This window comes from Triturus cristatus, chromosome 9 (assembly GCF_964204655.1).
Source record: "Triturus cristatus chromosome 9, aTriCri1.1, whole genome shotgun sequence".
In the NCBI taxonomy this organism is placed as follows: Eukaryota; Metazoa; Chordata; class Amphibia; order Caudata; family Salamandridae; genus Triturus; species Triturus cristatus.
This window is the reverse complement of record NC_140592.1, coordinates 1156486675-1156511786: the sequence shown is the minus strand read 5'-3', so window position 1 is coordinate 1156511786 and position 25112 is coordinate 1156486675. Positions and strand designations below refer to the sequence as shown.

Below are 25112 nucleotides of genomic sequence, written 5' to 3'. Positions count from 1 at the left end.
GCCATTATTATGGCTGCTTCCGGGTATTTTGCTACAAGATGCTGGAAGGAGAGTTCAAATTATTCCAGCCAGCCTTTCATTCGCCAGTGGTCTTCTTTATGAATATAGATATTTATAAGCAGGAAGCATCTATGAATGTTATTGCTCAAGCCCATTTCAACAACAGAAAGCTGCAGAACACTTGACACGTTTATAACCTCCAATGATTTCTCACCTTATTGGATATTAGGGTTAGGACACCTGCAGATGCTCTCCCCTTACCCCGGCGCTGGCATTTACTGTTCAATACCATAAAACTTTCTACTGTCTGATCCTCTCTCAACAAGAGTTCCTGAAGGAACACCAAACGCAAGGGTAGCAATCTTTCTTCCAGTTCGCCACTATTCCCATGGCGTTCAAACCCATGGATATTCCAGCTCAGGATTCTCAGGTTTAGAGAGGACCCCTTGCTCTGGGGGACCAAGGCCTGGCATTCCAGTTGCAATCCTCTGAGAGGTGTAGTAGGGGAGAGAACCTATTACCCAGGCTCCATACCGATTGCTCAGGCTGCATCAGTGGTCTATCATTTACTATAACCACTCTTATATTTTTGGGCGACTGGCTGCCGTGGCATGAACTTCCAGGCATTGGGAGTGGTTTGTAAGGTATAAATCGCTCCCATTGGGTGGCAGATAATCCACAATGGACATTTAAAACAACAGGTGGAGTAGGGCTCGGGGCGGAGGTCCTTTTAGGGGGGCATAAAGCTTGTAGTCCTACCATAGCTAAATCCTCTACCGCCTAGACCACTAGCTGCGCAATACAAGACGAAATAAAAGAGACTCTAGAAACTTCTCTACCTAGATCACCATGCTGAAACCCAACTGAGATTAAATCCAACAAAGATATCCCTGAAAGGGAGGAGATTTGATTACAAATATATGGAGGATTTTTGAGAAGTTCAAAGGCTGTAGTTTGTTTGCTTTCCCCCCCTGGCGTGTAATATCCAACAATAGTTCTGAGGACGCCAAGGCTGGGAGGAGATTCGGGACCAGTGTAGTGTTCTTTATGGGATATATTGATATTCGGAGGCTTAGGCACCTTACTTCGAGCTGATATTAGGCCTTTATTTTTTAAAGTTGGGTGAACATTTAAAGGTAAAATAATGGGATCTGAGCTAGCTTTAATACTAGACTTTGCTTTTGATTTTGCCTTTTTATAGGTGGATGCCTCTACGGATCTGCCACCAGGGGGCCTCAAGTCTTGGGAGCAAACACCCTTGCAGGCTTTTCCTTTCGGACCCAAGGCATTCTTTTTGCCTGCACATGGGGTAAGGGATGCTAACAATCTATTCTGAGTGCTGGCCCTCTGCGCACAGTAGAACCATGAGGACATTTTAAAAGGATTAAAAAGGTGGGGCTTTTTCCACACAAGCATAGGGCATCTGGAAATATAGACTGAGCCTACTGAGTTTAGTTGGGCCTCACAGTTTCCTATAATGAGACTTTGAACCCCCCACCCAAAGCTCTGGGCTGGTACGGCAATAGGGGGGTTAGTATTTATGGTTTCGCCTACACTTGTGGCCTCGTTTTTACATGTTGAAGTTCATGTTGAATGTCTTTCCGAAACTTTGATTGATCCACCTGATTTGATCTTATCGATATCAAAGCTTCCAAGATGCCCTGTAAAGTGGTTTGCATAAGCAGCATTATGTCCAACGGAGACAACGAGGTGGTAGGCTGGATAGTTATGGACCCTCCCTGGGGTCCAAAGGTAAAGTCTGATTCCCCGACCATGGTGTCCTTGTAAGGTGTTGAAATTATTCCATTTGGATGGTTTTCTCTGATATTCGGCAGTAAGAGTTCAGGATCATCTAAGCAGAAGGACGATGAAGAAATATCTAAGCGGGTTGAAGAAGACAGTCTTGGCCCCTGTTTGGACTAGCACTTGCGGTCTGCGAAGAATACACCGAAAGGCAATCTTTTTGCACACCATCCATTGCTGAACACAGTACATCTGTTGCTGAGTCTGATACATTGGGTAACTCATGGAGTATCTTGTTCCCCTCCTGCGCTGACGTAAGGGCTCCCGCATTAGTTCTTTATTGAAGTAACATGAGGTGAGCGTGGTGCTTTACCATTTGATAGAGAACTTAGATCAGATCCGACGGTCACCTTTTTCCCTCCTGTTTTCCTCCTTTTACAGACTCTCCCCTGGGATCTACCTTTTGGAGCACTGGGAAGGGTGCTCTTGTAGCAGAACACCGGAGGTGTGGTACGTGAGGAGGTATTTATTACTGGTCAAACCAGGCAAAAAGTGAAGTTGAAGGCAAGAAAAGCAGGAATGACACCCCCTTCTTAAGCACACCCCAACTTAAGACTGCCGCCACTGCCTCATCAACTTGTCGGAAAGTCCCTTGGTGCTCCTTAGAAGACCTTTTAAAAACTCTTAACTTTCAAAGGGGTGGAGGAGTAGTCGTCTTCTTCCACAATGTCCTCGACGTCCCCCGCTGCAGCCACATCACACTCCACCTGAGAGGCATGCACTGGCTCCCCGTCAACAAAAGGATCACCTTCAAGTTCCTCATCCACGCACACAAAGCACTGCACAACACCGGACCCACCTACCTCAACAACCGACTCAGGTTCCACACCCCCACCCGAAGCCTCCGCTCAGCCAACCTCGCTCTCGCCACAGTCCCCCGCATCCGGAAAACCACCGCCGGCGGCAGATCCTTCTCCTACTTCCGGCCTTCAGAAGACTCCTCAAGACCTGGCTCTTTGACCTGTAGCACCCCCCCCCCCCCGCCCCCCCTCCCCAGCGCCTTGAGACCCTCTCGGGTATGTAGCGCGCTTTACAAATGCATGATTGATTGATTAATGAGGGCCAAAGAATAAAAGACCAGGTTTGGAGGGGGGTGGATTATACCTCTGGTCCCTGGATTGCTTGTGCTCTACTAGCCCCCCTGGAATCTGAATGGTAGGTCAACTGCCAGCTGACTGAAAACAAGGACCGCCCTCCCACCCTGCCACGCATCCGAACACCCGGCTCCCCGAAGGGATAGGACGCAGTGGAGTAGAGGAGACTTTAGAAGCTGACTGACAACTACCCCCTGACCTAGGACTCTCCTAATGTCTTATAGCAGCAGTCACCCACAAGTCTCCTCGACTGACTCCACCGGGAACCAGGCTTGGCTCTGGGGGTCTGTGACCATAGGTGGGTGTCTACGACTACGCCTGTTTCAGCGGAGCATAACTGCTTGCCAGCAGACAGTATCACAGTGCAATGCATTCAAGACATCACCTGGAATAATCCAGGCTGGATAAGAGAATCCTTGCTGGCTTGGATCATTCGGAACAGTGCATTGAGTAGTCCAGAGTTGCGCAGCCGTGTTGCAGAAAGCTGCGATGTCAGAGTCCGAGCGGCCCAACATGGAACCAGAAATCCAGAGCAGCGGAAGCAGAAACGCGATTGGGAGGATGGACGGGTGAAGCGGCAGCAGCGGGCGAGCAAGGATTTGCCTAAGTGTTGCAGATGACCCCCTGTAAATCAGATTATGCCAGAACACGTTCCAGGACAGGGTTCTACCTTGATCGACTTTGGAAGCGAGATTGAGAGGAATGATGGCGCCCTCACACCTTCTCAGGAGTGTGTGATTGGCTGGAAAGGGCTGAGTCCTACTTAGATTTTTCGGGTTGTTTCTTCAACTCACTCAAAGACTTGGAGCATGAATATTATCGACCCCGGGAACGACTTCAACTTCTGGACTGGGAACAGGACTAGAACCGATCCTTCAACTATGGCTAGTGTTGTTGTGGAGTCTTTTGATGCATGGCAATGTAGAATTTGACCGTATGGCCTCATTTGGACTTCTGATTGATTGACACACAGTCACTACAAGCCTTAGAGTTGTGGCCCGACCGCAGGCCAACCTGATAAGGATCTGTCATAGACATTTTGTTTGCAACCATCTGTACAGGGTTTAAAACTTGCAGTTTTGGGAGGTGACTTTTCCCTTGCACACTGGATTTATGAAATTTGTATAAGTCTCTGAGAGACAAGAAGTAGGTCCAGATCTGTCTGTGGTGGCGTAGAAAGAAAGGAACTGACATTAGCATGCTGGAGTGGTGCTTATATCGGCCCCACACGTCATTTCCGAAGCAGAATAACGTCATTGCGAAGCAGTCTGGCGCCTGGGGAATATTCAGAAGGTGAGGAATCAAAATTAAAAATGAGTAATTAAAATATAGAAAATGTTAATTACTCATTAAAAATCATAAAACACAAATACACAATTATAATAATATTTAAACAACTAAATAATTTACATAATTATATATTAAATATTTAAGGAACATTACAAAATTAATTTGAAAAACGATTCATAACTTAAATAACTTCCCACCCTATTGCCCTATAAACCCAGCTACCAGCTAAATTAAAATTACAAATTAAAATTCACAAAATACACTCAAATAATTGAAATAACGGGGGAGGAGCCAAGATGGCGACCGAGACGGCAGCGTAGATTCCCGGCTCCGTGAGCCTCCGCACCCCGCACGGATATCCTGCAAGAGATCCTTATTCTGCACCACGAGAATGTGTTCGTAAGCGAAAGTGGCGACCGATCGTGTGACCCCGAGGTTTCTGACTGCCATACAACCGGAGAAATCAGCGATCGAACTTTGCGGCCCGTGCGGTCCCGAAGCCGGGACCTCGAGTGGGCACCTTGGCCGGGTGGCAGTTGAACAACAGCGGCCTGTGGTGACTGGGTGGAGCCGGTCCACCGGAGTGGAGCCCCCATCGGCCTGCATTTTGCCGTGGCCGCTCCCCCCTATTGAGCGCCGCGGACTGAGGACATGCCCGGGTGTACGATTTCCGGATTCTGTGGCGTTTGCCCCTGCGTTTGATGGTGAGCTGCCTGGGCGCCGTCCCTGGCCCGCCTTGATCCTTGCGGGCTGCTCCCGGCTTTTTGCGGGAGATGGTCCGTGGCGGAGACGACTGTTGCCTGTGACCGTGCAACGGCTGGATCTGTGCCTGTCCCGGGATCCCTGTCTTCAGCGACGTGGCCCTTGAGGCGTTGTTCCCCTGGTCCTGGCCCCTATACGAGTCGGGCCCTCCCAGCGGCCATTTTGCCATTATGCAGCCAGCCATCCTGTCCGCGGGGACGCAGCGGGACTGGGGGTGTGTGACTTTCGGGAGTGTGGCGGAGCGATCGGAGGGAGCCGCTCTGGGATATGGCGACCTCCTGGAGGCCCTGGGTGCCCTTCATTACTCCTTTGCTCATGGCGCCGAGGTCCTGGGGGGGAAGCTAGATGGTGTGGTAACAGCGTTGGGGCAGTGGCGGCATGCTGGTCCACAGGTACGCAGTGGCTTTCCACACTGCACACAAGAGGAAGATGTTGCGGCCCCCCCCGCGATTAGTGTACAGCCGGACACCTCGGACAATATGCTACCGTGTGGTCGGCTAACTGTGAACTTAATCTGTTCCGGAGGTATTGGACCTGCGCGGAAGATGGTGGCCTTGTCCCGTGCGCGGTCTCCGGCGGCCCGGGGACACTTCCAGCAACGTGTATCTCATTTGGCTGCTCCAGCCTATCTGGTCCTTGTGGGCAGTGCAGATCCTGGGGCAGCACTGGAAAAGACGCCCCTCCATGAAGCGGTCTGTGCGGATGCCCAGAGACTTCCACCCCACCTGTGTGCGGCGTTTCCCGACTGTTTTTGGACACTCCTGTACTTTGGGACATTGGACATGGTGCTGGGTCCAGGGGCAGGTATGGGTAGAATCGCAAAAAGCGGTCAAGGCTGAGGCTGATCCTTCGAGGGTGGTCACTTCATAGATAGGCGGACTCATGGTTGTGCGCTCCTGGGGTCATTCGAACATTTGGTGTGTTATGCTTCCCATTCCCCCCCCCCCCCTCCCCTATTTTTGTTGATATGATCGGCTTGGTACCGCTAATTGTTTGTTGGGGGGAGACCTCACCGTGCGGGAGGGAGAAGCCGGGGGTATGTTTTGATGGCCCTCCTCCAATTTATTATATTCTCTCCGCCCACCCGTCTGGGGGGGCCCTTTCTCACTCTCTTTTTCCCTGTCTCTTCTATATTTCGGGTCTAGTTCCAGGGCGACAGGCACACTGCTGGGGGGTGGGGCCATACTCATTCGCAGAGGTGCAGGGTGGGGGGATGGGGGAGGGGACTCTTTCGTCTTTATCTCCTTTTCTATGGCCTCCTTTTTCTCCACTGTTTCTTTTTGCTTTCTTTTTCTGGGATCAGTGCGATACACCACCCTGATTGTGAATCGTTTGCTCCTCATGTGTGCCACAGTCTCTGGGGGGTTCGCTGGGCTTTAGGTACGGGGACCAGTAGGCGCAACTATTTTTGATGTTTCTCCCCATCCGTACTTTCTCGCGCCTGCGCCATCGCCTCACTGTATTGCTGCTTATTGTTTGTCTCTTATCCTGACCCTTCTCGCTGTTGGCAAATTGTCTGGCACCTGATCCTATTCTTTCGTTTCATCATAAAATGAAAAACCCTCTCTCTCCTGGTGCCCTACCTGCGCGGCTTATTGGCCGGACTATATTGGACTGAAGACTTCGCTCTCCGAGGTGCCGCCTGTGTTGACATTTGCTTTTATTATCCTGATTATTTAGCGGCCGGCCCCGGGGGGTTGTAGGCCCATACGTGTAAATGATTGAAACATCAATAAAGGTTTTTCAAAAAAAAAAAAAAAAAAAAAAAAAAATAATTGAAATAACAATAAATCAATTAAATGATTTACAAAATTACCAATTCCATACTTAACATACAAATTAATTTAAAATAAAAAAGAATTTATAATTTAAATAACGTCCCAACCTATTCCCCTACAAACCCAACAACCTGCTAGTAAAATATAAATTACTAATTACATTTAAAAACAATATTAATTACACTTTAAAAATTACACACCATCTTAACAAATGAAGAATTATAATAACACCTAAAATGTATACAACTTATATATTACATCAATTAAAAATTATATGGAATACAACTATATTAAAGTAACCAATATCAGATACAATATTTTAAAAAACTATATTATATACAGAAAAAAACAATATTCTTAACTTCTAGATTCTTTTTCTTTTTTGTATGAATCTTTCCCATCTATATTTTTTTCTTGATATTTTTGAGTTGACTATATTTTGGACATGATATTCTTGTAACTCGATATTTTTGAAACTATATCCTTGTCATTCACCACCAACTCACATTATCCCACTCTGAGTCACACAAAATTGGCTCTCTTTACACTGTCACCCAGTGAAAAACTGATATCACACAGTGGGTGACTGAGGGCCCGATTTATATGTTGGCAGTAAGCATACTTCGTCGAAAGAGAGTATGCTTACTCCCAATACAATGGTCAGCCTGCCGAATTTAGAAACTTCTCCGATGGAGTAGGGGCCATCAGAGAATTGGCTATATGTCCACCCAAATTGGATGAATGGACATATAGCCATTTTTACTGCCAGTTACATCCAGAAAAACCCAGGCGGTAAGGGGAGGTTATAAAAATCAAAGATGGTCCCCTCGTCATGGGAGAAGACTCCAATAGCGAGGAAGGCATCGTTTTTTTTTATTCCCAAAACAAAAATCCACTTTGGTGTTTTATTTTTGAAAATAAAAAACTTTGGAAAATTTACGGTATGGCTTTGTCATGTTTGACGGAGTTCTACGGCAAAGTGCAAATCTATTCACAGGAACCCCCTTGATGGCAGTTCCTGTGAATGCTTGAAATGTCAGTCGGGATAATGCACATGTCATAATTTGGTGGGCAGGACCTCCACCAGGGTGACAGAGTAATTTATTAATTTCGTCTTGACAGAGGATGGCCAGCCGGCAAACTATAAATCAGGTGCTAAGTGATATAAAAACCTATAATGAGAGTGAGTTTCCAGCTCATGTTAAGAGAATTCATACAAATTATGTCACTTGGGGGTTTAGAAACCTGCCCTGGGCAGTTGTGGTGCCTCAGAAGTTTTTGTTTTTGAGGAAGGGGCTAGGTGTGACTCTTAACCCAGGGCTCAAAACAATGCTATGCCCCTCCGCCATCGTAACAGGGATGTCCGCCCGCCAGATTACAATGGCGGGCGGATGTTTTGCGGTCAGAAAGACAGACCGTCACGGTCCCGACATACAGATGTCATCCGACCCCCCGTTGGACCTCCCGGTACTCCCTGAATGGCAGCGTTGCCTGTCAAGCACTACGGTAGGGATTAAAATATCCCTTTCCTCCGGTCATTCTGTGGTGGTCAACCCGCTGCAAAACGGCTGGCGGAAAAGGATTTAGGAGCCAAAGGCAGGCCCTCCTGGGCCTGGGACATGGGCCCTGGGGCGCACCCATGGTGCCTGCCACGTAGTGCAGGGATAGGTCAACACCCTATTTTTTGTATTGCGGCGGGGCTGCTGACCGCATCCCTGCTGCAATACAAAATATAGGGAATGCGGCTGCTGTGGTGGCGGTCGCATCTTAATGCAGTATGTGGGACTGCCGTCTTGTAGTAGGGCGGTCCAAGATAAGAAATGATGGCGGACGGACTGAAGTCCATCCACCATCGTAATCTGCCCCTTAGATTGCTCTTTCTAGAAAATGGCTAGTCGTTTCGCAGCGGGTTGACCACTGCAGAACGACCGGAGGAAAGAGAAATTGTAATCCCTACCTTGTTGCCTGACAGGTAACGCTGCCATTCAGGGAGGACCGGGAGGTCCAACGGGGGGTCGGATGACATCTGTACGTCGGTACCGTGGCGGTCTGTCTTTCCAACCCCAAAACATCCACCCGCCATTGTACTCGGGCGGGCGGACATCCCTGTTACAATGGTGATGGGACCGCCACCGACAGCCTGTCGGTGGCGGTCCCTCCACCATCATAATGAGGCTCTGCGTCTCTTATTGATGTTGTGATTCAACTGAAATCTGACGCTTCATCGATGCTGCTAGGAATCAGGTAAAAGCTTGAGGGATAGCAGTAACATAGCAAAGCGAGTTTGTTAAGGACAGACATGAGGATTTGTAACAACAACACCTCGATAATCCTGGATCAACAACTACCAGTAATGTGGGGTACCAAATTCCAAACTGTAGGATTACCAGGCCATTGTAAATGTTTCACTAAGGAATGGGGAATTACTCCGTGTTTTTATTCCATTCTGTGTCCTCAATGCGGAGGACCGTCACATTTGTACGTGCAACCAGGGCTAAATGAACAGGATCCCCGCTCTAGACATGGTATCACACATCAGCTGACTACAGGAAATTAATGGCTCAGAGTAAATAAATGCAAAAAGAACTATTGATGGACAGAATGCAGAACAATGTCATACATTCACCTGAGTACAGAGATCTGGGCCTAAATCCATCGTTTTTTTGCTCACGATGCCATTCCAGTATGGACCCAGCCATATGCACATCAGTCTTGACCCTGTGCCCAATGGGAACAGTCCAGGCCGAACTGCCAGGCCAGGTTCTCCCTGGACTGGAAACAAGCATCCTAAGACCGGTTTTTGGTGGAGAAGTGTGGCTCAATGGTTAGAGCGGCAGACCCTGATGCAGAGGTCTGGCCCGGGACCAGGGTTCAATTCCCGCCTCGGCGGGTCTTGGGCTCAATTTCCTCGGACCTGTTAATTCTCGCCTCGGTGCCTATTCTAATCATGGGTCCCACTCTGCAACTCTGGGCAATAGCTTGCTTAATCTCCACAACGGCCCCAACAGCGCTGGGATGCTTGGCTTCACCTTGGGGGTGCCCAGGAGTGGACATTTCACAGGGAAAAGCCAGGAAGGGTTCCACAGCGGTATGAGTACAGCGCCAGGACACCCTAGGGTAACAGTGCGCTATACAAGTACAACACATTTACATTCAGCCAGGATAGCTTGATTCCAGTGGCATGGAGAGCACGGGACTCACGTCTGAGCATACCCGTCCCACTCGGGGTGACAAATGCAAAAAGAACTATTGATGGACAGAATGCAGAACAATGTCATACATTCACCCCAGTACAGAGATCTGGGCCTAAATCCATCATTTTATTGCTCACCATGCCATTCCAGTTTGGACCCAGCCATATGCAAATCAGTCTTTACCCTGTGCCCAATGGGAACAGTCTAGCCCGAACTGCCGAAACCGGTCCTAGAATGCTTGTTTCCGGTCCAGGGAAGACCTGGCTTGGCAGTTCGGACTGGACTGTTCCAATGAGGCACAGGGTCAAGACTGATTTGCATATGGCCAGGTCTAAACTGGGGTGGCATGGTGAGCAAAAGAATTATGGATTTAACCCAGATCTCTTGACTGGGGGTGAATGTTTTGATTTGTTCTGCATTCCGTCCATCAATTGTGTATCTTTTGCTTTCTCGTCCTAATTGCGCCAGGTATGCCCAGACATGGGTCCTGGGCTCACTGTGCCACTGGAATCAAGCTATCCTGGCTGAAGAGGGGTGAAACCCCGAAACAGGTCCTAGGATGCTTGTTTCTGGTCCAGGGAAGACCTGGCTTGGCCGTTCGGGCTGGACTGTTCTCATGAGGCACAGGGTCAAGACTGATTTGCATATGGCCAGGTCTAAACTGGGGTTGCATGGTGAGCAAAAGAATGATGGATTTATCCCAGATCTCTTGACTGGGGGTGAATGTTTTGATTTGTTCTGCATTCCATCCATCAATTATGTATCTTTAACAGTAAATAATGGCAACAAAGTCTAACCTGAACTCATGATTTCAGTGTTATTAAGAGAGTTGGTTTGCAGGAAGCTAGTCAGTGATGGTTCTCTCTGCAAACAAGTAATACTCCAAGAATATATTTGCACACTGTCCGATGGGTGGGTAGTTACCACCAATAAGGACAGTGTGCATACATTGGTAGACTGGGAATAATTAAAGAACAGGAAATATAGAGGAGAAATGGTTGATTTGGGAAGATGGAGGCAAGGTCACCGAAGCACATAGGGCCAGATATACTAAGCATTTTTGAGGCTGCAAATGGCCCGACTAGCAGAATGTTACCGAAACACAATTTGTGTTTACGATCAAATACCACTTCGGTATGTGTAAAGGGCGTTCCTTCCAAATACTGAATCGGAATTGTTTCGCTGCTGAATTCTAGTCATAAAACATTACTAATTTAAGACTACAAACATAGTAGTAACCCATTCACAAATGGGAAATGGTCCCCTGTGAATGTAAGACCATAGTTCACAAGACCACTGTGTCTTTTTAAACAAAACATTTCTTTTTAAAGAAACTTTTCTTCTAAAACACCATCCAGTTTCTTTTAAGGGAAATGGGCTGTACTTTTTTTTTTAAAGATTGCTTTATTAAAAAGCAATCACAGATATGGTGGTCTGCTAATCCAAGCAGGCCACCATACCCGTGATGGCATTGATTCCTAGTGGGTCGCAACTTTCGACCTACCTCATAATATTCATGAGGTAGGTCGATTTGCGTCCCACTAGGAATTGCTACTTTAAAATAAAAAATTACATGCATTAGGAATAGCGATTTTCTCATTGCGATTCTGAGAAAATCGCTATTCGAAAATTGCTATTCCTAAATGTTATTACAGCTGGCCCAAACCGCCACCTGGTGACTTTCAAGTTGCAAAATAAGAGAAAAATATATATGGTTCTCAACTCTAGTGTTCCACCTGTTTCTGAGCACACTCCTTTGTGTGGCTACTGGGATGGGTTACTACATAAATTGTCCTGCTGCGGATATTTATATATAACATATAAATCACTAATTTTATTGCTAGCAGATACTTTCACTTTTCATTCTTCCAAGATTGATACATTTCCTGCATTATGAGATCACACCAAGATGTTTTGTCCAGGGCCTCACCAAAGCCTGTGAGAGCACAGTGGGTGCTCTCTGTACCACACACCAAGGAATCCTGACTTATCCATAAACACATGTTAATGGCTGAATCAGGACGACCTTATTTCTTCTAATTAGGGACCATGAACCACAATTCAGTCTACATACTGCTTCAAATTAAATACTGAAATATTATGCATTGGATCCAGTTTACCAATTAACCCACACATAACATTGGAAAACATACCTGCTCCTGGGGCACTTGCTTTACAGTTATTAGAAGTTGTTCCGTTTGCCACCACAGTCACCACTTTGATGGCCCCGTCAGAAGGGGTACGCCTGTGCCCTTGCTGGGGTCTGGCATTTACTGTCACATGTGTAGGAGTGAGGGACTGGTTGGGATTTCGCTTGAAACTTTCAATGTGCACATTGACCAAGGGGTTGCAAACAAAGGGCGTGGGTTCCTCTGCGGTCACAGGGGTTGCGGGCATCTCATAAACTACAATTTCATCACTGTCTGAGCGCAGCAAGGACTTTGTGGAGTTACATTCAGAAATGGAGGATAATGACAGGTGGGTAAGCGATGTAGACGGCTCCCCCTGATTTGGTGAAGACTCTTCTCTTTTGAAGAGCTTTCTCGCCGGAGGGCTGGTGCTTCTACGTGGCCTTACTGAGCGTTGGAAGATGCTCTCTTTTTTCTTCTTCTCTTCCTTGGGTTCCATTTCATCCTGGGTCAGCTGATACTTCCCCCCTTCGAGCATGTCAAAGCCAAGACCTACGGTGGCCAAGAGCGCCCCACAACCCAAAAGAACCATCGCACATCTTCTGTGTTGGCCATCACGCTTAAGGCTGTTGGTTGGGGTGGCATGTGGGGTGCTGGAGGCAGAGTTTACTGGGGTTGGCTCCTCGGCTGAATCGCTGAATGGACCATCCCCATCGCCCACCTTCTGGAAGGGTACGCAGAGGTAAGACTGGCTGGAGGAGGGCGAGGGGTGCTCCTTGCATTCATTTTTGAGACACTCACCATCTTCATTTTCTGTAAATGCAAACAAAAGAAGTTAGCGATCTGAGTTTCCCGAAAGTAGTTTCAGGTGAATGCCCTGTCCTATCATTATGTTCTGAATCTCTTTGGCTATGTATCCTAGAGATGACATTCACAAGGATTTAGGGATTTGTACAGCATGGTTTCAAGAATGAGCAAGAAAGGACATTTAAAGCCTGCAGTTTAACAGCGGATTACATACTCCAAATGTCGATCAAAAAATAGTAAAAAGTCTGCGACTGACTTGCTTAATTGAAGGATTAGATTTCACAACTGAATATTTTTCATGATATGGAAAGCCTCAGAGGATTAGCACAGCTGTAGAGAATGTCTCTTTATTAAATTACTGCAGACAGCCGAGCGTGGCAGCGGCAGCAGCAGACTAAACATACATGGTTGTCGGGAAGCATATATTAGTAGGACCAATATATTCGGAGAAATGGCCTACGACTAGAGATGGGCGAAATTTCAATGTTGTAAGCCAAATTTGGGAAATTCACCTGGGTATTTTTCACCCGTGGAGCAGAACTGGAGCTGATACGTGGGTGAAAAAGCTGGAAATTGCAGAAATGCACACTACAAATGAACATATTATTCCTTACAGATGTCCGGTTTAATGATACATGCCACAACATAATGTATCTTTTACTTCCTCCAAACTATTCCATCATCCGGAATAACTATCAGTAGAGTTGTGGGCGGCATCACAGCCATCTTCAGAGACTCCTTACGATGTAGAGAGATATCCATTTTCTTGTTTTCCCCATTTCAATGTCTAACTCTAGATCTACAGGCACAACACAGTTTCCCTTTCATGTTAAATGCCATTTGTCAAGTGCAAAGCGATAATATAGCTTTTAGCAAAAAACACATGGATCTCACAAAAATCAGTCACTGCAAAGCGACAAAGTGATCTTTCTGGGAGACTTTAGTCTTCCCTGGGGCATCACAGAAGACTCAGCTGTCAATCATTTTGCATAATTTCTTTCTGGATCCTACATAACCTCAAGAGCAACACACACAAAGGAGTCCATTCTTGACTTAATAATCTTCAAAGAAGTCCTGCTCCTAGTAGATGAACCCATATTGTTAGACTGATCAGATCATTTCCATATTTATTTCTCTCTAGGGCTCTCGCATGCCTGTCATCCTGGGCCAACCAAATGAGCAATAACCTGGTTCTGCAACACTAAGAACATTGACGTCAAACTTTTTAACCAGACTGCAGAACTTACTGCTGCCCACCAGACCCATCACTGATATCAATGATTAGACTGCCCAATGCTGTGACTGTCTTTCAGATGTGCTTGTTGATAAGGTAACTCTACTCCAGAGCAAAAAGAAAAGACCTAAACAATTGGCTCCCTCATTCAACAAGGCTTTGTATGAGAAAAGAAGAGCCCTGAGAATTCTGGAGAAGAAATGGAGACAAGCGCCCTCTACTATGAACCTCACAAGTTTCCAAAAAGCAAGTTTAAGACTAGATAACTTCACATTATTTAAAACTTAACCCTTCCAAAACTGACTTCCTCCTCAATGAAATCACCACTTCCACTACAATCTTGGAGGGGGACACATTCAGCATCCTTAACAGCAAACCCACCATTCCATAGACCTCTTGTTCAGCCACTGGTTCTATCAGGAATCGTCTACTGTAACTTTCCCTTGACTCTTGACTGATCTTCCCAAATATCACTCCTCTTAAAATCAATCCTGCATTCAGCAGCATGTTTAGTCTTAGGGGCCCAAAGAAATAACCATATTTCACCAATACTGGTTACACTTTACTTGCTGCCCACTGAAGCCAGTGCCATATACAAGACGGCATGTATCCCTCAGGAGGCACTAGACCATCACGGAATGCCAAAGCACTGCTGTTAGAACCTCTGACCCTAACAAGAAACAATTTATGGCACAATCATTCTAAAGCAGCATGACCAGAACTCCTCAGATCCGAACCTACACAATATCACTTTGAAGGTTATCTTTAAATCTGAGCGAAAAGCCCTTCTCTTTCAAATAGAATTTTAGCTAACCACTCCTCCCCAGTTTTGACCTCTCTGGTTTAGTCTTCGCACTGTTCGGTGGCTTGAGATTTACCACAATACCTCGATTTGTTGCACTTGGCATCAGTTGACATCCTGTTGTGTAATTTTTATGAATGTTGCACCATATACTATGCACCAATATTTGTGGCGTTTTAAATGTACCTACATCTACGGATATTGTCACTTTGGCCCTATGTCATGATCTACTCTTATACTCTAATGTTCTTAGCGTGCCTAAATGTATCAACATCTTTGGATAATGTAAGTAATCTCTAGCAAATTTGGGTAATGCCAGCGCTACATAAAAATACATAAATAAATAATGCAAATAAAAAAATATGTAAATAAACAAACAAACAAAGAAGTAAAAGTCAAAGGACAGTTGCTTTTAGAAGCACTGGCAGGTCTATTTGCCACGCCTGCCTGCGGGGTCCTCCTGACAGCCAGGAGGCTCACACACGCCCCCTACCGGGAAAGCTGCTCTGAAACGCACTGTCAGCGGTCAGCCAGTGTAATAAACTCAATGAAATTGCCATTAAGGTAATTACAGTGTCCAGCCTCTGACAGTGCTGGACTGCACAATAATTCCTCGTTCCATGAGTTGTTCACTGCATAGAATGAAGGATTCTAGCTCTGCAGGGATTTATCCTCTCAATCCGTCCTTTTCAGGTTGAGCATTCGAGCCCTCTTTAGTATATACTTTAGTATATATACTTTGGTATATACTTATATGTGTATGTACTTTGTGGGCAATGGAGATCAGCCCTAGGACTTGTCTGCTTCCACTTAGGGACTTTTTTTCTGTTCTACTGCCTCTATTTAACTGTCTTGATAGGAAACTACCAGCAGAGGTCAGTAAAATACCAGAATTGCTTTCTGCTGAGGGACTTTCTTTTTTTAATTTTTCTTGCAACTGCCTCTATTTAACTTTCTTGATAGAAAACGACCAGCAGAGGTCAGTAAAATACTAGAATCATTTTAGAATTCTCTAGCTTCTAGTCCATAGAAATTGTCTTCCACGTGCACCCGTAGACAATAATATTTTCTTTCAAATCTTATATTTTCAGTGATATGACCACCGAAGGCCCTGCTTTTATATTAAAAACAGAGCTTTGGGCTATACCATTTCCCGCTGAAAGGCAGATACATTTCTCTCCATGTGTTCCCATACCTGGCGCGTCACGCAGTTTGGTGCTTACTTTCCCCCATGTTAAAGAACAACAGATGTTTCAGCACCCAGGCTAATGTGCTGCATAGCTAAATACATATAAGGTCCCAAAGGCAAGACCGATTGCATTGCAAATGCTTGTTTTCAGCCGGGCCTGCAAAGGCGAAAAGAGGGCCATTCCCTGCAGTTCCTCGTCCAGTTGCAGAGAATGAAAAAACACAAAAGGGATTGCGCCCACCCCTAGTTATGGCTGGACTTGCCAACTTTTGTGATCAGACTTGTGGTAGTCAGTGTCAGATTCCTATGCTCATTCCTAACCTAACACGTACTAAAAGCGGGCGGCGTGAGCTAAGGCGGGCCGCTCTCATCAAGCGCTTCCCCATCATTTAAGCATGCTCAAGGCGCAGTACTGAAGAATGGTAGCAGGGCTAGAAGATGTGTACCAACCATTTGCAAATCCTCCCCTTGTAATGCTGATGCAGCGAACAGGGCTTTAAAAAACCCAATAAAACAAGAAGCATTCACAAAGTCAAAAGCTTCATTTTGCAGTATTATATACCCACAAGCATAATGCAAAGAGAACATCCAGGCACACACTGACAAAGACATACACGCAAAATGCAACGAGCAGCAAACCTACAGCAATCAATGGAGACACAGGCCAACACACGTACCGCCATCCATACATGTAGGCCAGCACACACACAGGCAGCCCTGCACACAGACCAACAAGCATTCATACACACAACGCTTGATACACAGGATTTCACGAGATTTTACAGAAGCATTAATTACTCTGTCAGGGATTTCTTGCCTTAAACATAACCTTGCCTAGTTGTTTTTTTATGTTTACTCTTCACTCATGTTATAACCTCCCCTTGTGTCAGTCCTTAAGCCTCACCCTTTACACTAACCCTTTTCCTTCAATATGGTGTCTGTATTGTTTTTGTATTTCCATATATTCCATACCATATATTTCACTAATAACAACAAATGTCATCCCACGCAGGCAGAGAGGTGTGTGTTATTGTTGCTGGTTGTGCCTGTTGCCCAAAGGCCACCTCAAAGCGCTAGATGCGACAGGAGAGTGCAAAGGAGAGGGACTGAGGAATGAACGTGGTGAAAGGAGTTATTTCCTCCAAAAGTAAGCAGCAGTCGGTAGCGAACCCTGGATGCTTGGATGGCATCGACGAAGCAGGGACAGAAAACAGACTGCAGGACAGAGGAGGAAGCAGCAGAGGGGAGGAGGAATGAATCAAAGAAGGAGTTAGACGTGGGGGCCTGCAGAGAGATATCAGGTCATGCCAGGGACAGAAAGGTCCCCATAATCTGGAAATTAACACAACGAAATGAACACACAAACCTACCACAAACACACAGGTGCACAGGCAGTCCCACAGACCTCGGTCAGGCAGCACATTTAGTATTTATTTACTTATTGTGAGCAATAAAGAGTATTTCAATAAGGAATGCTAATGTAATAGGTAACAGGAGCAGGGTACATTCGGTCATTTATAGTTTGAATGAGATACATGAAGAGAGTAGTGTATTTTATATAATAAACATGATATGGTTTGTGGACAGACACAGACTAACAAAAAAACATCTAAATGTTGACATCATAGGGGAGTCTACATATTGACATCATGGGGGATTGACAAGCCTGATGGCTGCGGATGGGAAGGGCTGATAGTCTGGGGAGGGGTTTTGACTCTTAAGGAAAGTTTTGAAAATAGGGAGGAAGGAGACATAGTTTAGACTGAAAGGGAGTCGATCCAGCGGTCGGCCCAAGGGTAGTGTCCCTTATTGGGATCTATGCACAGAGCACAAGGTGAACCTACAATCTTGCCTCTTTTGTTGGTCTTTGTCTTAAAGTACATCAGTTTACTTGTCACTCTTTTTCCTCGCAATGTATTAAGACCGCTGTATGCTTCCAGCTTCTATATCCTAACCGTCTACCTCAGCTCCCCTCCACGCCCATCCATAGGTGTATCATAGTTGTACTCCCTCTACAATGTTTACTATGGAACCCAGCTACCAATATTATTCTTTTCAGATAATGATATTGTACGAAAGTAGGATCTGCTTTCATGGTTACCCCCTCTTTTTGCTGGTGTCAGTGTTTCTTTTTTCCTAGTCTGGCTGGGAACCTGCTAATTGGGACCCCAGCCTCTGTGCTTACTCCATACATCTGACATGGTAAGTACTTTGGTAACTCCACAATTAGCTGCTGGTGTACCCTTGTAAGTCCCTATTATATGGTACTAAGGTACCCACGGCATAGGTACACCTGGGGGTCTCCCATGGGCTGCAGCATGTATTATGCCACCCATGGCTTTTCAACTACATCGAGCTTCTTCCCTTTCCCTTCTATTCAGTTGACTGTCTCAGGGCCGGGACACCTCCGTTGGGGGTAGCTGGGCAGTATACAAACCCCAAAATGATTAAATAAATAAATGAGAGACGACTCAAACTGTGACTACAGGTCTGCCATTACAGCCTGTGTAAGCTGGTGCTAGCACCGCTTATGACAGATATAGGTTTCCTTATATCTGTGGTCACTACACTTAAAACCTACAAATCACCCTAAGGCACGCCTTTCGATCCCGAAGGCAGGATGCTGGGTTATAAGTGTAAGGGGGCCCCTGCATGAGCAGAACGCCCCCTACAAACCCCGGAGTCAATTTCCCAGGCTTTGTAAGTGCGGTCAGCCATTTTGATACATATAGTTGCCATGTGTCATTACGCTAGGGCTAACTATAGAGTGGCTGTGCCAAACCTGGACATGTTTGGTATCAAACATGTTGGAATCATACCCCAGCACCATTACCGGTGTTGGAGGTATGATTCCATGCACAGGGGGCTCCCCAGGGAAGCCCCCAGTACTCCCGGTAACAGACTTTCTGGGTCTGCTAGCAAGCTAGTGCTGTTGCCGACCACAGACACGATTATGCCCTCACGCTGCTGAGCTGAGCTCAAGAAGGGGAAGGTCGAACAATAGGTTTCCTGTCACAGGGAGGTGTGACCACCTCCCAGACAGGACTCAGTGTATTGGGCTGGTGTGGGTGGGGGTGCTTGCTAGCGCCGCCAGACTGCTTTGAAGGGCATATTTGGTGCCCTCCTTGCATACTCTAGTTAGAACTAGTTCTGTGAGCCCGTGGCTCCCTCTCTAGCACGAAACTGGACAAAGGACATGGGAGTATCCTCCTCTCTGTCCAGTCCCTCATCTGGGAGGAAGCCCTGAGACGTCCTAACCCCTTTCTTAGGGTATAAATGGGCTTACCTGTGGTTGGGTCCCCAGATTCGTCGTGAGACAAGACTCAAGCCTGAAACCACGTCACTCTTCGACCTTCTGGTCACTTGGACTTCGCCTGGAACAGAGAATGCACCAAGGAAGACTCTGATGCTCCTGGTCTCACTGTTCTGCACGTCTTCTTTGTTGTCTGTGTCTGTGCTTCTTCCAGGATCTTCAACAGACCTGTGGGCATCAAGGACACCCGAAGTAATCTCCCTTGGAGTGAAGTAGTCACTCCCCTGCATCTGCAGGCCCCGCAATGAAGCTGACCAGTCTGCTGCTCCTGACGACCCACGGACTTCAAAAGGCTTAGCAACACAGGTCGTGGTTATGCAACTCCCTCAAGGGCTGACCTGTCCTCCCTGCAATTTTGAGGCCAGTATCCCTCATCGGAACCGCTGGGACAAAACTCCTGTGTGCCGTGTTGACTTGCCGTTGTCAAAGCTTGTTGGCGCTACACTCCAGGGATCTTTGGGCTGCAAGAAGCTCTAGCCCCCAGCATCTCTTCCTGACAAGATCTTTGTTCTCACCGCATCCTCTGGTCCCTGGGCCTTCATCTTTGGTGAGCTGCTCAAGGTCCTCCTGCGACTCCTGTGCCTTTGGCCTGTGGGTCCTCTCGAGGGTCTTCTCCTGCTTCAGTGGGCTCCCCTGCTTGCTCGGGGCCTGCTCTGACTCTCCTGCACTTGGTGAGTCCCTTGGACCTTGCTGGTCCCAACGTTGCTCCTTCATCCTTTACCATGTCTGTTGCTGCTGCCAAGGCTTGTTGGTGCTCCTGCCAGACACTGACCCCCTGGTTCTCGACTTCCAACATGAGACAGCTTGTGAACGGCTTGTGGTCTTCCTCAACATTGCCTGGTCCTGATAGATGCAGCGACAAGGTCACAGTCATTACTCCTGCATCTTCCGACATTGGTGGGCATCGCGCTTCCGTGCTTCCTGGTCACCTCCGAGTGGCATAGACTCTGTCCCATCTGCTTGCAGGTTCTTCTCTTCAAGAATCCACCCTTGGATTCCATCGGACTCTTGCACAGTATTCACCAGCAGCATCTTTAATGAAGTCCTCCATTGTGGTCTACAGCGGTTTCTGACATCACTTTGCACCTATGCAACTGGCTTCCCTAGTATAGGTATACTGGTTTCTGGGGTATCCACGAGTGGTGTCACTCTCTAACCTTCTGTCTTCCACGGGGTTTCTTCAGGGTCCACTGGGAAGAGTCCTTCTTATTCATAACTACAACCGCAACTTTCCCGTTGACTTCTATTGAGTACAGGGCTGTGTTTCTACTCTGAACGTAGCCACTGTGGGGTTCCTTAGTACTTACCTTGGGTGGGTCCTGGTGTCCCCAGCTCTTCTGAGTCTCCTGGTCCAAGTCCCGACTTTGGTCGCAGTTCGCATTCCACTCTCTTAGAATATGGTTTGGTCTTCCCTAGAGACCACTGTGTATTGTGCTTACTTACCTCTTGCAATTGAAATATTCTTGTGTATTTGCTTTGCTATCTCCGCGTAGGAAAAATTAGTGAGTGTTGTGTAATAAATCGACATATTTTTATAATGACATTGTGTGGTTCTTTTCTGTTTAACCTACACTACATGATTAGATCTGGTAAAACAAGCTGCTTAACACTTCTTCTGGACTAAGCCTGAAGGATGCTCTCCACAGCTACCACTTAAGAGAGCTTTCTATGGTTGTTTAAGACCACTAAACACTATAAGGGTTATCTGGATTAGTGCAAGGTGCTTCACTTAAATAGGTGTGCACCATATACTAAGCCAGCCTCCTACAGATATCTTCTATGTAACCCAATCACAACCATAAAATGCTCTTACCTTCTTAGTCGTTGTCCGCCAGCCCACATTTGTATCATTTATAACCCCCCCCAAAAATGAGTCCTGACACAAGTGAACCCCGTGTGATGATTTCCATGTAGCCGAGTCACTGGATGTCAAATGCTCTGATAACCCTGTGGACGAGTCAGCGCTATATAAAAATATATAGATAGGTAGGTAAATACGTAGATAGAATGAATGGAACCTTGAAGCCGCGCATGGAGATCGAAGCTTTGCAAAGGGCGTGTAGGGAATCGGTCTAGTTCCCATATGAGGTAGTTAGGTAACAAACCTTTAATAACTTTGTGAACATTGCCTGGACCAATAGGAAACTCTAATAGGCAGAGCTTTGAGGAGAGCGAAGAACTGCAAGAGGCAGAGAAGAATTATTCTGAGAGATAAGAAGAAACCCAAAAGAGTGTTCAATCAGCGAAACCTAAGGTGGAAAGTGTGATCAACACCACTGCATGCAGAAGACAGGTCGGACAGTATTAGGGCAGATCAGAGTTGTTTGTGATGGGCAGACATGATCAAGTGAGCTGTATGACAAGTCACGCCCCAAGGCGCACAGAGGGACAGGGAGCGAAATTACTTACAATAAAGAAGTACAGACGGATGTATGGATACAGGTTTCTTCTTCACTTATTCTTTAGACTCTTTGCTGATCCAATCAAATATGAGGTAGAGAAAAGAGTGGTGCCCATTCAATCCTTGGCCACCCCATAAAGAAATCACTTTTACTAGTGATCTGTCACAGTGCTGTCCTGTCTGCATGCCCATTCAATCCTTGGCCTATTTCATACAATCGTACATTTCTAGCACTTCAATTCAGTATCTTCATTTCTTTAACAATAACATATGACATACAATGGCCTTCTGATCGCTCCATCTACACTAAACATTACATATCCAGACAAGGACTTTCCCTTTATGAATCAGGGTTATCAAATGCTTTGGTTAAATGATGCATATAAAGACTACGACTCCCAGAATGCACAGCTTTCTTAAATTAAAGCCGAAAAAAACCAAAGGATTGGTTCCCATCGAACAAGCTAACTAAAATTAACTTATTTGTATACTCCTGATTTCAATTTAAATGCGTTTTTCCATTCCCAGACTGACAAATGCCCCAAAATGCTACACATTAGAGTGTTTTTATCCTGCTAAATACACATGTAGCGTGACGTCTTTTTTCTTTTTCAAAATAAATGTTTTTGCCCTTTGCCGCCGCCAGAAAGGAGCTTCTGAATTATTTGACTTTGCTGCTGACAGTACAGCTGCTTCCATGCAATTAATCACGGCGTGTACAGCAACAGGAGAGTCCTGAACGGGTTGGCATCAGCCGGCCACGCATTGATACGGGTCATGGAGCTCCCGCAAGAAGCGCGTGCCTCAGAGCGCTCTCTGCGCACGTGCGCTTTGATTCTACCTGCGACAGTGGCACCAATGGAAACAGCCATTGGCAAATCCAATCGGTCTGACTTTAATGTACTAACACATGGAACCCGCGCCTGTGCAGGTCTATGTTTGCGTATGTTAGCTCATTAAAGCAAGACCTATTGTCTTTGGCATAACCTTTCATTAATGAAAACAAAGCAGGATGAACAATGGAAAGAAGGCAGAGAAGTAAACAACGGGAAAATTCATACAGGGTCAAAAACCAACGAATCAACAAACACATGGAAAGTCAACGAGAGAGAATGGAAGGAACAATAGTTAAGGCAGACAGGGAAAAATCCAAACGAGCCTTGAATGAAACGTGTAAAAAGACTGCTGCAGTGTAAAAACAAAACAAAAAAGATTACTTTCTGTACACACTGCAAGTACAGTTTAATTAACATAACGTGTGAGGATTCACTGTGGTGTAAAATGGCCCCTTTTAAATTGCATTGTAACAGGGCAAAATTCCTAAAAAAAAGAGGTGCGGGGAGTAACCAGGTTAGGCAGTATGCAAGGGAACTCATGACGTGCGCCATCACAGGGCATGATGTCACAACGCGTGACATTGCATGTAACATCGCAGGAAGTGACCTCACTGTTAGTGGCATCACAAGAAGTGACATCAGATATTAAGACCTCACACATATGATTATCAGGTATATCTTGAGTACATGTGAGCGCATTATGAGATTCAACAAATGAGATTTGGAGTCGGGGTTGTGACAAAAAAGAGGCACAATCCCGACGCAAAAACTGGGCCTCAACTAATACATATATTTTTTTAAGCCCTGCCACAAAGAAAATGGCAACAAGGAGAAGTATGAGAGTTGATCTGTAATGCTTAATTGGTTGCAAAGTCTGCATTTTAAAATAGTTGATTGCGTTTAGGCATCTGCTGGAAAGGTGCCCAGTAAATCTCAGGGAATAGTAATAATGGTGAGATAAGGCTGGAGTTTAACACATTTGTTGGAGAGATCCGTGTTTTGTGAAGTCCCAGATTTGAATCAAAGTAGTATAAGATTAAATGTGCCTCCTGCAAACATGCAGATGAATGAAATGAAAAGAGGCACCTATAAACCGCACGGCTACTCCACAGAGTGTCCCGGCGCTAAAGGACCACCACAAGACACACAGCCAAAGCCCGAAGGCCAACCCGCCCAAAGAAAATTATTGCTGGAACAGCCAGGTTTTTAGCTGTCTCCTAAAGGTGAGCAGGTCCTGGACCTGCCTAAGATGGGGAGGCGGACAGTTCCATGAGCGGGCTGCCATTACTTGAAAGGAGCGACCGCCAGCCCGAGAGAGGGCAAATTTAGGAATGAGCATCAGAGACTGCCCCGAGGACCTCAAGGCACGATTCGGCTCATAATGCTGGCCCCTTCTCCTGAGATATACAGCATCAGTGCCATGAAAGGCCCTATAAGCCAGAACCAGAGCCTTAAACTGAATCTTCTTCTGTACCGGTAGCCAGTGCAAGGCATTCAGGTGGATCGTCATACGTGCTCTGGGTCCCACCATGAGAATGGCTCTGGCCGCCGCATTCTGAACCACCTGCAGACGGTCCAGTAAATACTCAGGTTGGCCCAGATACAAAACAGATTTTTATTTTATGTAGATAGTAAAGTGGGTTACTGCTTTTCACACAGAGATCCTATTGTTTCCTGCAGTTCATAAACTGTAATCCTTGTAATACAGCACAGTGAGCTATGAAGGACATGTGACACCTACACCTTGTAACCCTGTCTCACGTAACTCATCTCGTACATTGATTTACACATGTACATGATTTATTGTCAATGTATGATGTGTATGTTACATAAAGAGCTCTGACACCCTGCATTGGGTTGGGTAGGGCTATAAAAGAAATAAAATAGTGCTACTGAAATTGTTATTTGTGTAAATACTGGATCAGACCAACACATCTGACATTCTTACAGTGCACGCATCTCTTATATACAGGGACTGAGCAAAGGGAAAAGCTGCCTCTGTTAAGTACCTGTGAAGAGCTAACAAGTTGTGTGCCTTTGTTTCCCATCCGTGGCATTTACATTTAAGTGTGGGGTTCCAGGCCGCCCCCAGACAGGATATTCAAACAAAATTAGGCCTGATGGCCCCTTAACTTCTGCCCAGCTGGAAGTGAAAAAAAGCTCCCTCTCTGCCTGCACTGTGCTGCTGGGAATTAAAGCAGACAACATACAGGTGCTGCTGAAGGTCTCCTGGTGTCTTACACCAGGACAAGTTCAGCTTATTCCTGTGTGGCCCAACTTCTTGGCAACGGGATGGCATCCATCCTGTGAAAAAAGTGGGTGGACGCCATGTACCTGCATGTACCCCCGACTTGTAACTGTAAGCAATTCACAGGGGATGGAATGATAACACCAAACAACTAACAGCATGAAGTGCAGACAAAGCCCGTCCATGAATCTGTTCTAACAATAGGTGACTGCATCATCTGTGCTGTCAAGCC

The 25112-nt window shown here is 46.2% G+C and overlaps 1 protein-coding gene across 1 annotated transcript in view; it reads right to left on the bottom strand.

The window, feature by feature from the left end:
* The window catches only part of MAP3K9 (mitogen-activated protein kinase kinase kinase 9), a 412289-nt gene that overhangs the window by 42856 nt on the left and 344321 nt on the right, over positions 1–25112 (bottom strand). The window contains exon 10 of the mRNA XM_085627122.1: positions 12075–12863. Within this exon, the coding sequence (XP_085483248.1) occupies positions 12075–12863 (789 nt within the window). The remainder of the gene's footprint in view (positions 1–12074; positions 12864–25112) is intronic.